This window comes from Hemiscyllium ocellatum, chromosome 9 (genome assembly GCF_020745735.1).
Source record: "Hemiscyllium ocellatum isolate sHemOce1 chromosome 9, sHemOce1.pat.X.cur, whole genome shotgun sequence".
Classification (NCBI taxonomy): Eukaryota; Metazoa; Chordata; class Chondrichthyes; order Orectolobiformes; family Hemiscylliidae; genus Hemiscyllium; species Hemiscyllium ocellatum.
The window spans coordinates 112,658,042-112,674,388 of NC_083409.1; the positions used below are offsets into that span (position 1 = coordinate 112,658,042).

Consider the following 16,347-nt stretch of genomic DNA (forward strand, 5'->3'; position numbering starts at 1 on the left):
TTTCTGAACCCTTTCAAGTTTCACATCTTTCCAATAGGAAGGAGACCAGAATTGTATGCAATATTCCAACAGTGGCCTAACCAATGTCCTGCACAGCCGCAATATGACTCCCAACTCCTGTACTCATGCTCTGACTAATAAAGGAAAGCATCCCAAACGCCTTCTTCACTATCCTATTGACCTGGACTTGTTGGGACGAAGAGCCTGTTCCCACACTGTGGGGTTTCTATGATTAACAATGCATTTTTCTTTATGGGATGTCTCTGGCAGTTCTTACTGTCCCTAACTGCCCTGGAACAGAGTGGCTTACTTGGCCATTTCAGAGGCAATAGCTTATTTCTTTCCCACATGAACCAGATTAGCTTCAAATGTTACAGACAGCAAACATTCAGAGCTGGTTATCCACGGTTAAATCGCCCATGTGATGTGAATCCACAATTACTGCTGGGTGAGGAGCGCTCTTATGATGATGCCGAAGGAAACAGTTGAGTCACAGATGGGATTGGATACTCACCTCAAACTGCAGGGCTTCACTGGATGCAATCAAGGCTCGGATCGCGGTATTAATATCCGAATGTCTCTACATTACAAACCATGAAGGACAAAGAGAGAAACAGAAACCATCAGTCAGAACTGCCCTGTTGCTGCACTTCCTGCTCAGCAAGCTTCATGGATGTTACTATTGTGAAATGGAACACCTCAAACATTCAGAATCAACATCAAAGCACTTCAGTGCAGGTTAGACACCAAGTCCCATCAACTCCACAAGAGGACTTAGGCTCAGTGTAAGATAGTCACTAATACAAACATCCCTGTTACCCAGGGAGTGGGAAGAATGTGGGACCCACTATCACAGGGTGTGCTTGAGGTGAACTTCATTGATATGTTTCAGCTGGATGAACACATGAGAGAGAATGGTGCAGGATGCCTGTTAGGGTGAGATGACGGATATGTAGGAGGAGGCTTGGGTGAGGAGGAACACTGACACAGACTGGTTTTACATTCCTGTGTTTTACATTCCAAGTAAAAACACAAAACAATGAATATAAAAACCTGACAGTTTCTGTGTAACCAGGCCAACCTCATACCTGTCCTGTCAATGCTTCCTTTCAGTTTCATTGGCACTTCACTGACACAAAACCAAATACTTCAACCAAAGTGAATCCATTGCTTACTGTCCACTCCCATAGCTTCAAGTTTCTGACATTGCTGACTCAGTACATCCTCCTCAAGTCTTCACCCAGAATCCCACACCTTCACTTGGAGAAGAATTACGTGTGCACTAGCTGGGCACTACTGGATATTTCAGTCATAGACCAAGTAAGAGCCAATCCTTTCTCAACGCGTTTCCATTGGACAGTCAGAGTATCCCTTTGGAAAGCTGAGGTATTACCCCAGCACACTGCAGGGGTGTGGGGTCAGGGCTACTTATGTTAGGGGCAGGGAACATGAGGTATCCTTTGGGGGAGGAGGTCAGGTGCCTTAAAGGTTACGAACTGTGGAGAAGGTTGAACATAGAAAGTGCAAAAACCCATTGGAATTAGCAAAAGTGTTAAGGAATTGTCCGAATAAAAATGTCTGGGGTGGCACAGTGGCTCAGTGGTTAGCACTGCTGCCTCACAGCACCAGGGACCCGGGTTCAATTCCAGGCTTGGGCGACTGTCTGTGTGGAGTTTGCACATTCTCCCTGTGTCTGCGTAGGTTTCCTCCCAGAGTCCAAAGATGTGCAGGTCATGTGAATTGGACATGCTAAATTGCCCATAGTGTTAGTTGCATTAGTCAGAAGGAAATGAGTCTAGAAGGGTTGCTCTTTGGCGTGGACTTGTTGGGCCAAATGGCCTGTTTCCACACTGTAGGGAATCAAATCCAAAGTGGCTAAGTATTTCAGAGTGCTGCATGACAGATTTGTCAATCTAACATTGTCACAACGGGGTGGGGGTGGTCTGTCAAGTGGGCATTTTGGTGGTCAGCTTCAGCTGCTTCTTAATATTTGTTCACATAAGGGATTAGACTCTAGATGAGAAATTTTATTCCAATGGTGACATCAACAACAGACATTGTCCACAGGGCATGGGAAGCTTGTCTATGGTGGATATTGGATGAGTTGGAGAGGGAAGGGCGAAGGGTTGTGACTGGGGGACATAATTTGGAATGGGGTTACATTGGATCATTGGGATGACTTGGAGGATAAGGTGGCACAAGGAGGAGTGACAGGCTATGGGGGATGTGTAGATTGGTATAGAGTGGCACAGGCTGGGCCATGAGGGTGGATAAATGGATACAGGTTGGCACAGAGGTGTGAGTGGCTGTGGGAATGGTAGAGGGATGCTATAGTTTTGGCTCAGGAGTGTGTGAAAGTGAAATTATGGGAGCAAGGTCAATATTTTATGTTTTAATCTTGACTGTTTTACTGTGCTGGAGACAGAAGTTCCACTCAGCTCTCTTCAGTAAATCGCAGCTGCTTTCTCCAGTCACCCGGGACAACCCCCAATCCAGCCCCATTAGGTATAGAAGCAGAATGAGGCCATTCAGCCCCTCGTGTCTGCTCTGCCATTCGATGATAGCTGATATCGTTCTCAATCTCATTCTCCTGCTTTCTCCCTGTAACCCTTTATTCCCTTATCAGTCAAGAACCTGTCGATCTCTGCCGTAAATACATTCAATGGTTTAGCTTCCACAGCCCTCTGTAGCCATGAGTTCTGCAGATTCACCCATCACCACCAAACTGAAAATCAGAAATACAGGTGGGCAATTTTTAAAGACAAAACCAGAAATTGCTAGAGAAACTCAGCAGGTCTGACAGCATCTGTAGAGAGAGAAACAGATTTAGTGTTTCAGGTCCTTCTTGAGTCACTGGACCATTAAGTCTGTTTTTCTCTCCACAGGTGCTGCCAGACCTGCTCAGTTTCTCCAGCAATTTCTGGTTTTGTTGCTGATTTCCAGCACCTGCAGTTCTTTGTTTTGTTTTTGTTTCGGGGACAATTTTAAAGGTTTGGTTTGTGGAGCTGTGATACCCCCTGCTCCTGGGTACCCTACCCTGGGTCAAAAGCCAGGGGCTGTGACCCGACATTCTAGACTCTATGGCCAGAGGGAAACATTCTCACAGCATTTAAAACAGGGGGATTTTATTCAAAACCGTGAGAAATGTGAATGCATACAACACCCTTGAAAACACCAAGAGTCGACAGGTTAATTCATGTTGGAAATTGCACCTATGACTCTTCTAAGTCTGTCTTTCTGTCAGAGTCTAGGAAAAGTCCCGGAATGTGGGTGGAAAGGGGCCTGGGAAATCTATTGGGCATTTTCCTAATGGTGTATAGTTGGTCACGATTCAAGTCTGCAATCGTATGTAAAATGATGTTTGGTCCAGTCTTCAAATTCAGGAAAACAGTTGCTCTTTTTTCCCCTCAAAGAGTATACAGAGATTTCCAAGGTGCAGGTATGAAAAGTGAGAACATGAAGATTTTGACTGAAAGAGGGGGAGTAAGTGTCCATTAGATATCACTTACCAATGGACCAGGTGACCCAGGAGGACCCTGCAATGAAAGAGTTCACTTTATTGTAGCCATACGGGTAAAAAAACTGAAACAAAAAACATGATGAAAAGATCTACTCACAGGTGGTCCAGGCTGGCCTTGTGGTCCTGCAGGTCCCTGACAAAGAACAAAGGCATTAATAATCACTGCATAATGAAACCAAGCTTCCTTTCTTGATACCGTGGCTCAGTGGTTAGCATTGCTGCCTCACAGCGCCAGAGACCCAGGTTCGATTCCAGCCTCAGGTGTGCTGCTGTCTGTGTGGATTTCCTCCCGGTGCTCCGGTTTCCTCCCACAGTCCAAAGATGTGCAGGTTAGGGAGTTTGGTCATGCTAAATTACCCATAGTGTCTAAGAATGTGTAGGTTAGGTTTAGATTAGATTACTTACAGTGTGGAAACAGGCCTTTCGGCCCAACAAGTCCACATAGACCCGCCGAAGTGCAACCCACCCATACCCCTATATTTACCCCTTACCTAACACTACGGGCAATTTATCATGGCCAATTCACCTGACCCGCACATCTTTGGACTGTGGGAGGAAACCGGAGCACCCGGAGGAAATCCACGCAGACACGGGGAGAACATGCAAACTCCACACAGTCAGTCGCCTGAGTCGGGAATTGAACCCGGGTCTCAGGCGCTGTGAGACAGCAGTGCTAACCACTGTGCCACCGTGTGTTAGCCATGGGAGATGCAGGATTATGGGGATAGGGTGTTGGGTCTGGATGGGATGCTCTTCAGAGGGTTGGTGTGGACTTGTTGGGCTGAATAGCCTTTTTCAATACTATAGGGATTATATTCTAATCTCATTCAGGATTGCATACCGAGGAAGTCAATCCAGGTGTCCCCCACCAGAACCTGCTAAAAACTAGGCGTGAGGCCTTCAGATCAGGAGACCCACTCAAATATAAGGAATCCAAGTATGACCTTCACAGAGCCATTAAGACAGCCAAGGGCTGTCCAGACAGGAAGAAGGGCTTATGCCTGAAATGTCAATTCTCCTGTTCCTTTGATGCTACCTGACCTACTGTGCTTTTCCAGCAACACATTTTTAAGGTCATGCAGCATGTCTCAATGACGACCGCCCAGTGGCACCAATTTCGGTGGTCATGAAGTGCTTTGAAAGGCTGGTCATGGCATTAATCAACTCCAGCCTCCCCACTTCTCTTAACCCACTCCAATTTGCCTATCGGACTAACAGATCCATGTCAGATGCCCTATTACTTGCCCTTCACTCCTCCCTAGAACACCTTGACACCAAGAACAGCTACGTAAGAATCCTACTCATTGACTACAGTTCAGCCTTCAACACTGTTATTCCCTTGAGACTAATGACTAGACATAGTGATCTCGGACTAAGCCCCACTCTCTGCAACCGGATCCTCAGTTTCCTGACCCACAGGCCACAGTCAGGTGAAGATTGGGGACAATATTTCATCCCCACTAACACTCAACACTGGAGCCCCCCAGGGGTGTGTATTCAGCCCCCTACTGTACTCATTGTATTCCCATGACTGCGTCACCAAATACCAGACTAATGCCATTTACAAGTTCGCTGATGACACCACCATAGTCGGTCGAATCTCAGATGGCGACGAAACAAACTACAGACGGGAGGTGGAAGACCTGGAAAAATGTTGCACTGAGAATAACCTAGCTCTCAATGCCATCAAAACCAAGGAACTCATTATTGACTTTCGGCGGGATGTTACTCATGCCTCCCCGCCCCCCCCCCCCCCCTACACATTAACAGCACAGAGGGTGGAACGAGTGGAAAGTGTCAAGGTCCTGGGAGTGGTCATCCACAACAAGCTTTCTTGGACTCTCCATGTGGATGCACTGGTTACAAAGGTCCAACAACATCGCTTCTTCCTCAGGCAGCTGAGGAAACTTGGCATGACAGCGAATACCCTTGCCAATATTTATAGGTGCGCCATTGAGAGCATTCTGTCTGGATGTATCACTGCCTGGTATGGCAACTGTACCATTCAAGATTGGAGACAGTTACAGAGAGTGGTGAACTTGGCCCGGACAATCAGAAAGGCCAACCTTCCATCTGTAGAATCCATCTACCAGGCCCGCTGTCAAGGAAAGGCCGCCAGCATTCTCAAAGATCCATCCCAACCTGACAATGTTTTTCTACAACCTCTACCATCGGGGAGAAGGTGCAGAAGCCTGAACACATGCACCAGCCGGTTTCGAAACAGTTTCTACCCGACTGTTGTTAGAATACTGAATGGACTCACAAACTCTTAATGTTCGCCTGTACCTGTGTTTTTGTGTTTGCCATTGTTTACCTACTATTTACTATCTCTGCTCCCACTCCTATTTCTTATGCTCTTATGGTGTTAACTCTGTGACCTGCCTGTATTGCTCACAAGACAAAGCCTCGGTACACGCGACAATAAATCCAATTCAATTCCAAAACATATGGGGCAATTACAGTACAGAAAGAGGCCATTCAGCCCTGCTTGTCTGCTCGTATTCATTCCCCGCTCCCACCCCTTTCCATCTCACTCCATCACCATATCCATCCTTTCATTTTTCCCTTCTGTCTTTATTTATGTTCTCCTTAACAATGGAAACAATATTCATGAGTTCCACCTCACCGCACCGCCTACCCCATCCCCACCCCCATCTCTACTCTCTCCCTAAATTCCTGTTTGGTGGAAACTTTGTAGTGATGATCTCTAGATGTTTTCCTATTTGATCCATTCGGAGGTGTTCTGACATGCCATCTGGAGCACGTGGAACTTGAGCCTTGTCTCCTGGCTCAGAGGTGGGGACACTACCATTGTACCACAAGTGGCCTGATAATGATCTCTCTGTAATGAATAAGTATTTTATTTGACTGTCCATTAAGGACTTTGCATTTAGCTGTTTCCATTGACCAACGATGTTGAAATTGTAGATCAATCCTCTCAATAGCAACACGTGCTGAAATCTTGCCCCAACAGGAATTTTTGAAAAGGGCAGTGGGTTATTTGCATATAGAAGTCTAAGAAAACACCTAACTCGACATGTGAGATTTGTTGATTCTGGCACAGAATCTCCAGGGTCTGAAACGAAATGTGTTTCATAGCATCTTGTTTATTAATCAGACTTCAGCACTGAGCCATGTAAAGAGAAATAAACATATAAACCAGGGACAAGGATAGGCCACCCAACCCGTCAACCTGTCCTTCCATTCGATGAGATGATTCCTGCTCTGTTTGTGCTTCCAGTTACACATCTACTAGGTATTCCTGAGGAGGGGCTTTTGCCCGAAACGTCGATTTTACTGCTCCTCGGATGCTGCCTGAACTGCTGTGCTCTTCCAGCACCTATAATCCAGTGACACATCTACCCCCAATAATACCTGATCCCACCGTCCAAACCCCTGCTGCTGCTTTCTGAAACAGAATTCCAAAATCACACAACCCTCTGAGAAACAGCTTCTCCCTGTCTCTGACCCCAAAAGGGCAATCTTGAATGGCCTCTAGTTCTGGACTGACCTACACAAGGAAACATCCTTTCCACATCCAACTTGTCATGACCATTCCGAATCTTAGACACATCAAACAATTCTGCTCAGTTTCCAAACTCCAGTAGGAACAAGCCCAGTCTAGCCAACCTCTCTTCATAAGACCATTGCTCATTCAAGGTAAATATCCTCTCAATCACCTTCAACACATTTCTTTCTTCAGTAAGAAGGTAAATACTGTGCAGAGTGTCTGCAATGTGGTCTCACTAATGACCTGCCAACTGATGTGCACCATTGTTACTTCTATGGAGACAGTATAGATGTTGGATTCTAGGAGAAAGTGAGGACTGCAGATGCTGGAGATCAAAGAGTGTGGTGTTGGAAAAGCACAGCCGGTCAGGCAGCATCTGTGCAGCAGGAGATTCTCGATGTTTTGAGCATAAGCTCTGCATCAGGAATGAGGTTTGTGAGCCAAGGAGGCTGTTGGATGCTGCCTTGAATTGGTATTCTTGTGAATGGTCCTGATGAATATCAGATGAAAAAACATGGATAAAATGTATCACTTTTCATTTGTACTCAAGTTCCCTATCAGCTTACCGTCACATTCAAAGATACCTTTCCATTCGTCTCCTTAATTACATGCAGCAGTTGCACTCACCATGACTCACGCACCGAGAATCTTCCCCAGCAGGGAATTCTGCAGTCATTCTTCATTTAAATAACACTCTGCTTTTTTATTATTCCTGAAGAAGGGTTACACCTGAAACGTCGATTTCTCCACCTCCCGATGCTGCCTGGCTTGCTGTGTTCCCCCAGTCTCCTGCCTGTCCCTCTTGTTGCTGCCTGGCTTGCTGTGTTCCCCCAGTCTCCTGCCTGTCCCTCTTGTTGCTGCCTGGCTTGCTGTGTTTCCCCCAGCCTCCTGCCTGTCCCTCCTGATGCTGCCTGGCTTGCTGTGTTCCCCCAGTCTCCTGCCCGTCCCTCTTGTTGCTGCCTGGCTTGCTGTGTTCCCCCAGCCTCCTGCCTGTCCCTCCTGATGCTGCCTGCCTTGCTGTGTTCCCCCAGCCTCCTGCCAGTCCCTCCTGATGCTGCCTGCCTCGCTGTGTTCTCCCAGCCTCCTGCCTGTCCCTCCTGATGCTGCCTGGCTTGCTGTGTTCTCCCAGCCTCCTGCCTGTCCCTCCTGATGCTGCCTGCCTTGCTGTGTTCTCCTAGCCTCCTGCCTGTCCCTCCTGATGCTGCCTGGCTGGCTGTGTTCCCCCAGCCTCCTGCCTGTCCCTCCTGATGCTGCCTGGCTTGCTGTGTTCTCCCAGCCTCCTGCCTGTCCCTCCTGATGCTGCCTGCCTTGCTGTGTTCTCCTAGCCTCCTGCCTGTCCCTCCTGATGCTGCCTGCCTTGCTGTGTTTCCCCAGCCTCCTGCCTGTCCCTCCTGATGCTGCCTGCCTTGCTGTGTCCCCCAGCCTCCTGCCTGTCCCTCTTGATGCTGCCTGCCTTGCTGTGTTCCCCCAGCCTCCTGCCTGTCCCTCCTGATGCTGCCTGCCTTGCTGTGTTCTCCTAGCCTCCTGCCTGTCCCTCCTGATGCTGCCTGCCTTGCTGTGTTTCCCCAGCCTCCTGCCTGTCCCTCCTGATGCTGCCTGGCTTGCTGTGTTCCCCCAGCCTCCTGCCTGTCCCTCTTGATGCTGCCTGCCTTGCTGTGTTCCCCCAGCCTCCTGCCTGTCCCTCCTGGTGCTGCCTGCCTTGCTGTGTTCTCCCAGCCTCCTGCCTGTCCCTCCTGGTGCTGCCTGCCTTGCTGTGTTCTCCCAGCCTCCTGCCTGTCCCTCCTGATGCTGCCTGCCTTGCTGTGTTCCCCCAGCCTCCTGCCTGTCCCTCCTGATGCTGCCTGCCTTGCTGTGTTCCCCCAGCCTCCTACCTGTCCCTCTTGATGCTGCCTGCCTTGCTGTGTTCTCCCAGCCTCTTGCCTGTCCCTCCTGATGCTGCCTGCCTTGCTGTGTTCCCCCAGCCTACTGCCTGTCCCTCTTGATGCTGCCTGCCTTGCTGTGTTCTCCCAGCCTCTTGCCTGTCCCTCTTGATGCTGCCTGCCTTGCTGTGTTCCCCCAGCCTCCTGCTTGCCTACCTTTTTATTATTCCTATCAAAATGAAACAGCTTCACATTTTCTTACAGAATGCTCCGTCTGCCAGATGTTTGCCCAGTATATACCATTCTGTGACCTAATTTCATCCTCTTCACAACAGACCTGTATTTTCAATGTTTGCAAATCTAGGTGTCATGCTCTGGATTGTGATATTGATTTATTTGATGTTACTTGTATCTTGTTACAAAATACAGTGAAAAGTGTTGGATAGTGTGTTAAACTCTGCTCCCCTCATGTAAGTCATCGTTCTAAATTGTAAAAGTCAAGGGGTTAGCACAATCCCTTGAGAAATCTCACTCAATGCCTGAGCAATCAGAAAAAGACCCATTTATAGATATTACCGGTTATCTGCCAACCAGCCAGTCTTCTATCCAGTCTGTCACCGTACAATTCTACTTTGTGCTATAATCTTTTACTAAGGTAAAGGGAGAGTAAAGAGACTTTTTGAATAATGAGAGGCAGCAAAGTTTATGGGGGGATTTCCAAAGCTTCAGGTTCCCTCAGTCAAGGAGTATTGTAAACTGGAGAAGTGTAAGAATCTAAAGTTCGCTGAGATTGCAAAGGGCGATATGGAAGAGATGCCAAAAACCTGGAGGGCTCTAGGCATGGATGGATTGGAAAACAAGGACGAAGAATTTAAGCTGGAGTGTGACCGTAAGGACAGTAGGAATGTTTCAAAAATCATTTTGGTGGGAGTGGATGTTTTGAGTATATTTAAGACTGAGATAGATAGGATCTTGAGTATCAAGGGGAGAATGGGGTTGAGAAACCTAGCAGCTATGGTTGAATGGCAGAGCAGACTCGATGGGCTGAATGGCCTAACCTCTGCTCCTATGTCTCATGGAATGAACCCTTTCTCTTCAGGTACAGCTTCTGATCGTCTTGGCAAGGCCTGGAAGGTTCGGCTAAGATTTGTCGGTGCAGTCAGTCCGACGGCAGATCTTCCTCACCGAGCCGAGGAGCTCTGAACTCTCCAGACAGGGACATGAGGACCCAGAAATAATTAACTGCTGGAGAGACAGAGTGATCATTTCGAGTCCTGTCTGATTCTTCTTCTGAAATACGAGCTAGCAGTAAGAACAAGCCACTCGGCCCCTCAATCCTCTTCCCCGATTCAGTAAGCTTACGGCTGATCTGATTATTCCACGTCCCACCTACCCCCCACCATCATCTTATCCCCAAGAATCTATTCACCTCAACCTTTAAAATTTTCACAGACTCTCAGCGTCATCCTTATGATTGGCTATTCTCCCTAGTTTAGTATCGTCTGTTGCAAGAAACGTTGCCATTGCACCACTCTCTGATTAAGGAGGGAGAGAATGATGACTGCTGGGGGTTTAACCTGATGGTCACTGTACCTCGGGTGAGGGGAGAGGATGAGAAGGTGGGACCTTCACTGGAACCTTAGCTGGTGCAGAAATCGAACCCACGCTGTTGGGGTCACTTAACATTACAAACCAGCCATCCAACCAAATGAGCTAACTGGTCCCCTTGTTTCAGGGTGCCAGTGACTCCCCAGTCACCTGAATACAATTAAACACTTAACCGATAGACAAGTAACACGAGATAATCTTCTGGTGCAGTAGTATTGTCCCTATCTCTGAGCCAGGAGACTCAGATTCAAGTCCTATTGGCTTCAGAGGTATGTAACAACATCTTGGAGCAGGGTGCTTAGACCCTTGGACCACAGTTCAGGTTCCATCCCCTTCTTGAGGTATGTCTGATTGAAAATCACCTTTTTTGACAATTAGCACAAAAACAAACTACTGCAGATGCTGGAAATCTGAAATGAAAACATAACTGCAGGAGAAACCCAGCAGGGTCTGTGAGAGAGAGAGACAGAGTCCATGTCTCCAGTCCACTATGACTCCACTTTAGAACCTGCAAGAAACAACAATCTCTCTATTGTTCCTCATTTCACTCCACGTTCAGAACAGTTTGATAATGAACTGCCCACAGGGTGTAATGGAATCTGTCCCTTCCCTGATCTGCGTAAGCTCTTCAATGGTCATTATCCCTGAAACACTTTGATTAAGATCTACTCCTGCTAGATCAAAAATATACAAACTAAATCGATTGGCATAACATTTTGTTTGTTTACGGTGGACGGCATGGCAGCTCAGTGGTAAGCACTGCTATCTCACAGTGCCAGGGACCCGGGTTCGATTCCACTCTCAAGTCTGTGTGGAGTTTGCACATTCTCCCCGTGTCTGCGTGGGTTTCCTCCGGGTGCACCAGTTTCCTCCCACAATCCAAAGATGTGCAGGTTGGGTGAATTGGCCATGCTAAATTGCCCATAATGTAGTTTAGGTACATTAGTGAGGGGTAAATATAGGGGAGGGGAATGGGTCTGGGTGGGTTACTCTGCAAAGGGGTCAGTGTGGACTTGTTGGGCTGAAGGGCCTGTTTCCACACTGTAGGGATTCCATGATGATTATAGAAGAATCTTGTTCATGGCTGAGTGATTCATGAAGAAGCCATTAGTATTTTATAACCAGAGCTGAAAATGTGTTGCTCATGCCCGAAACGTCGACTCTCCTGCTCCTTGGATGCTGCCTGACCTGCTGCGCTTTTCCAGCAACACATTTTCAGCTCTGATCTCCAGCATCTGCAGTCCTCACTTTCTCCTATTTTATAAACAGGTCAATATCTTTCATCCTGTAAGCAATGGCTTTCATTGGAACTGTTTGAAGTCCCCGTCCATTTCTAGTCAATCCTGTAGAGTCTCGAATATCCTCTGCATAAACACTGCCATCAGAAAGCAGCAGAATACTCTTTGCATTGTCTCAAAATAGAACTCGCTACCACTGGGAGGGTGTAAGGTGCACTGTAATAGGTACACTCTGCAGAGTAGCTTCGATGGGCTGAATGGCTTCCTCTTTTCCTAATGAATGCTTAGAGACCATAAGAGTAGAAGCAGGCCACTCAGCCCATTGAGCCTGCTTTGCCATTCAATAGGTTCAAGGCTGGTCCAACCATCTTCAGCTCAACACCTGCCTTTTCCCCACAACCCTCAATCCCCCTTACTAATTAAAAATCTGTCTCTCTCAGCCTCGAATATATTTAACAACCCAGCCTCGACAGCCCTCTGTGTTGAAGGATTCCACTGATTCATTCCACCCCTAGAGAGAAGAAATTCCTCCTCATCACTATCTTAAATGGGTGGCCCCTTATTCTGAGATTAATCTCTCTGCTCCTAGACTCCCCTACAAAGGGGAGCATGAATAAACCTCTTCTCATTTCCACATCTATGCCGTCAAGCCCCCTAAGAATATTTTATGCTTCAGTAAGGTCACCTCTCACTCTTCTGTATTCCAATCTCACCAAACTCTCCTCATCAGACAGTCCCTCGGTACCTGGTATCAGCCGAGTGAACCTGCTCTGAACTGCCTTTGACAACAGAATATCTCTCCTTGAATAAGGTGCCCAGAACTGTTTACAGTATTGCAGCCGTGGTCTGACTCGTGTTTGTATAGTTTTGGACAGACTTCAGCACATGAGGATGGAATAGCAGACATGTTGACAGGGTGAGACAAAAATCTGAAGGAGGAGGCTCATATAGAAATGACTGAATTGTTGTAAAAACCCATCTGGTTCACTCATGTGGTCTAAGGAAGGAATCTGCCAACTCCACCAGGTCTGGCCTACACATGACTCCAGACCCACAGCAATGTGGCTGACTCTTACCTGCCCTCTGGAATGGCCAAGCAAGCTACATAGACGAATTCAAGGCTGTTTCAGCAGCAGCTTCACTGGGGCAATTAGGGATAGGCAACAAAAACTGCACTTAGCAATGACATTCACATCCTTATGGGTGGCACGATGGCACAGTGGTTAGCACTGCTGCCTCACAGCGCTGGGTTCAATTCCTGCCTGTGTGGAGTTTGCACATTCTCCCCGTGTTTGCGTGGGTTTCCTCTGGGTGCTCCGGTTTCCTCCCACAGTCCAAAGATGTGCAGGTCAGGTGAATTGGCCATGCTAAATTGCCCGTAGTGTTAGGTGAAGGGGTAAATGTAGAGGTTTGGGTGGGTTGCTCTTCAGAGGCTCGGTGTGAACTTGTTGGGCCGAAGGGCCTGTTTCCACACTAAGTAATCTAATCTAATCAATAGGTTCTGAGAGTTTGCTACACATTCCCGATTTGATATGTTCTGCTATTAACCTCATAAAGATTCAGGAAGACCTCAAAGACAGAAGCCCAACTGCGCTGTACTGAGATGTTTCCTTCTACATAAAGGTCAGTCCACCCACCTTACCCTTCACCCTGTCTGTGTTATTACATAGAGTTACAGCAAATGTACAGCACTGCAACAGGCCATTCAGTCCACCTGCTGTTTAAACTCCAGGTGACCATCACACCAACCTGCTCGATGTATACCAAACCTGTAGACCTATTGAAATATTGAGATCTGTCAAACTGGAAATTTAGCAACATGCAACTTAGTGACATCTCAATTATCTTGTAAACGTGTGGAAAGGTGGCTTCACAACTGGTGATGTCTGATAAAGCCTTACCATTTCCCCCCTGGCTCCTTTCACTCCCTTTGGTCCCTATGATGGAAAAGAAAAAGAACAGACATTAATTGAAAAGTAATGATGCAATAATCAATAACATACTGGATCAATAACTTTAAATCTGAGGTAGATGAGTGTTTGTTAGGCAAAGACATTAAGGGGTACGGGTCAAGGGCAGATATATGGAGTTAGGTCACAGATCAGCTGTGATCTCATTGGATGGTGGAACAGACTTGAGGGGCTGAATGGCCTACTTCTGATCCAATGATTAAATAATTACATCAATTAATTAAATAGTTATGAAATAATGAGGTAAATAATTTTCTTAAGCTATTTTAGATGCTTGTCACACGGTAGTTTCGTGGCTCTGATATCATCGAGCAATAGACAGGAGGCCGTTCAGCTTGGAGCAGCTCTTCGAACATTAACCTCGTGCCCTGCTCTTCTCCAGGAGCCTGCTCACTCTGGTCTCCCTCCTGTGTTGCTCCAATATTCGTTTAAATCTGCTTCCACCAGGGGCCATGTTCCAGATCACAATGTGGGCGGCACCGTGGCACAGTGGTTAGCACTGCTGCCTCACAGCGCCAGAGATCCGGGTTCAATTCCCACCTCAGGCAACTAACTGTGTGGAGTTTGCACATTCTCCCCGTGTCTGCGTGGGTTTCCTCCGGGTGCTCCGGTTTCCTCCCACATTCCAAAGATGTGCGGGTCAGATGAATTGGCCATGCTAAATTGTCCCTAGTGTTAGGTAAGGGGTAAATGTAGGGGTATGGGTGGGTTGCGCTTTGGCGCTTTGGGCGGGTCGGTGTGGACTTGTTGGGCCGAAGGGCCTGTTTCCACACTGTAAGTAATCTAATCTAATCTAATTACTCAGCGTCAAATAAATTCCCCTCGTCTATCTCCCTCTGGACATTAACCTTCCTGCCCCGAGACACAGTTTCTCTTTATTTACTCCGTCAAAACTCTCTTTCTCCAATCACTTTGATCGCTTTCTCTCTCTCTCTCTCTCAGCTCTGTGGAAAAGAATCCCCCCGGCACGTCCACATCGGGCAGCTTGTCTTTGTGACATTCTTGCTGTCATGATGCTTGGGGTATTTTGCCAATTACCCCCCATGTTCGCTTTAAAATGAGGTAAGGTGAAAGAAACAGGTTTGAAATAAAGAAAGGCAAAAAATCAAACCTGCATCAATAAGTTCTTCATGCAAAGATCCAATTGGAATTAAGGAGCAAATCCCAAATGGAGCTTTGGAGGATGGAATTACTGAAGGAATAATTGGATAATTTAGGAATTTATTCAGAATTTATTATCCATCCCTAATTGACCAGAATCAAATACATTGCTGTGGGTAAAAACAATGACTGCAGATGCTAGAAACTACATTCTGGATCAGTGGTGCTGGAAGAGCACAGCAGTTCAGGCAGCATCCATCGAGCAGCAAAATCGACGTTTCGGGCAAGAGCCCTTCATCAGGAATAAAGGCAGTGAGTCTGAAGCATGGAGAGATAAGCTAGGGGAGGGTGGGGGTGGGGAGAGAGTAGCTTAGACCTGGGAGTTGCAGTGGGAGAGGGACTCCCTGAGATTCTTGTAGAGATGCTGCCTGAACTGCTGTGCTCTTCCAGCACCACTAATCCAGAATCTAGTTTCCTGCATCTGCAGTCATTGTGTTTACCTCGTTGATTTTAACCCTACTGCGAATCCTCTTGCAAGGATGCCTGCCTTGAAGAAGTTTTCCTCCTCTCTCTACAAGAATCTCAGGGTGTCCCTCTCCCACTGCAACTCCCAGGTCTAAGCTACTTTCTCCCCACCCCACCCCCCTCTAGCTTATCTCTCCATGCTTCAGGCTCACTGCCTTTATTCCTGATGAAGGGCTTTTGCCCGAAACGTCGATTTCGCTGCTCCTTGGATGCTGCCTGAACTGCTGTGCTCTTCCAGCACCACTAATCCAGACATTGTTGTGGGTGTGGAGTCACATGGAAGCCAGACCAGCTAAGGATGGGTTTCCTTCCTGAAAGGACGTTAGTGAACCAGATGAGTTTTTACAACAATTAGCAGTGGTTAAATGACGGCCATTACACTTGCTTTCAATTCCAAAATTTCCACTTAACTCAAATTTCACCGGTTGTCATGGCAGGATTTGAACTGGTGCTCACAGAAGATTAACCTGGGATTCGAGGCTACCAGGCTAGTGACATGACCACTACACTATTGCAGTAGCCAGAGGATGGACCTAATGGTCTTGTTTAGACAGTCAATGTGAGAGATGTTCTCTTCAGACTTTCTTTAATACTTCATTCACATGATGTAGGCATTATTGCCCATTCCTACTTGCCCTCTGGGCAGTTAGAGGTCAGCCCAGTCACTGTGGGTCTGGAGTCACATGTAGGCCAGACTGGGGAAGGATAGTAGTTTCCTTCTCTAAAGGACATTAGTGAACAAGATGCATTTCCCCCAACAATGGTTACAAAGTCATCATTCCTTTACTATTATCCCCTCGAGACTGATTACTAAACTTAGTGATCTCAGACTAAGCCCCACTCTCTGCAACTGGATCCTCAGTTTCCTGACCCACAGGCCACAGTCGGTGAAGATTGGGGACAATATTTCATCCTCACTAACACTCAACACTGGAGGCCCCAGGGGTGTGTACTCAGCCCCTACTGTACTCACTGTATACCCTTGACTGCATCGCCAAATACCAGACTAATACTA

General features: G+C 47.2%; 1 protein-coding gene across 1 annotated transcript in view; it reads right to left on the reverse strand.

Annotated features, from left to right (window-relative positions):
* LOC132819201 (collagen alpha-1(XXIV) chain) overlaps nucleotides 1-16,347 on the reverse strand; it is a 429,304-nt gene that overhangs the window by 12,876 nt on the left and 400,081 nt on the right. Inside the window, exons 53-56 of the mRNA XM_060830653.1 lie at nucleotides 13,638-13,673; nucleotides 3,618-3,653; nucleotides 3,510-3,536; nucleotides 515-580 (exon numbers count right to left, since the gene is read on the reverse strand). Of these exons, the coding sequence (XP_060686636.1) occupies nucleotides 515-580; nucleotides 3,510-3,536; nucleotides 3,618-3,653; nucleotides 13,638-13,673 (165 nt within the window). The remainder of the gene's footprint in view (nucleotides 1-514; nucleotides 581-3,509; nucleotides 3,537-3,617; nucleotides 3,654-13,637; nucleotides 13,674-16,347) is intronic.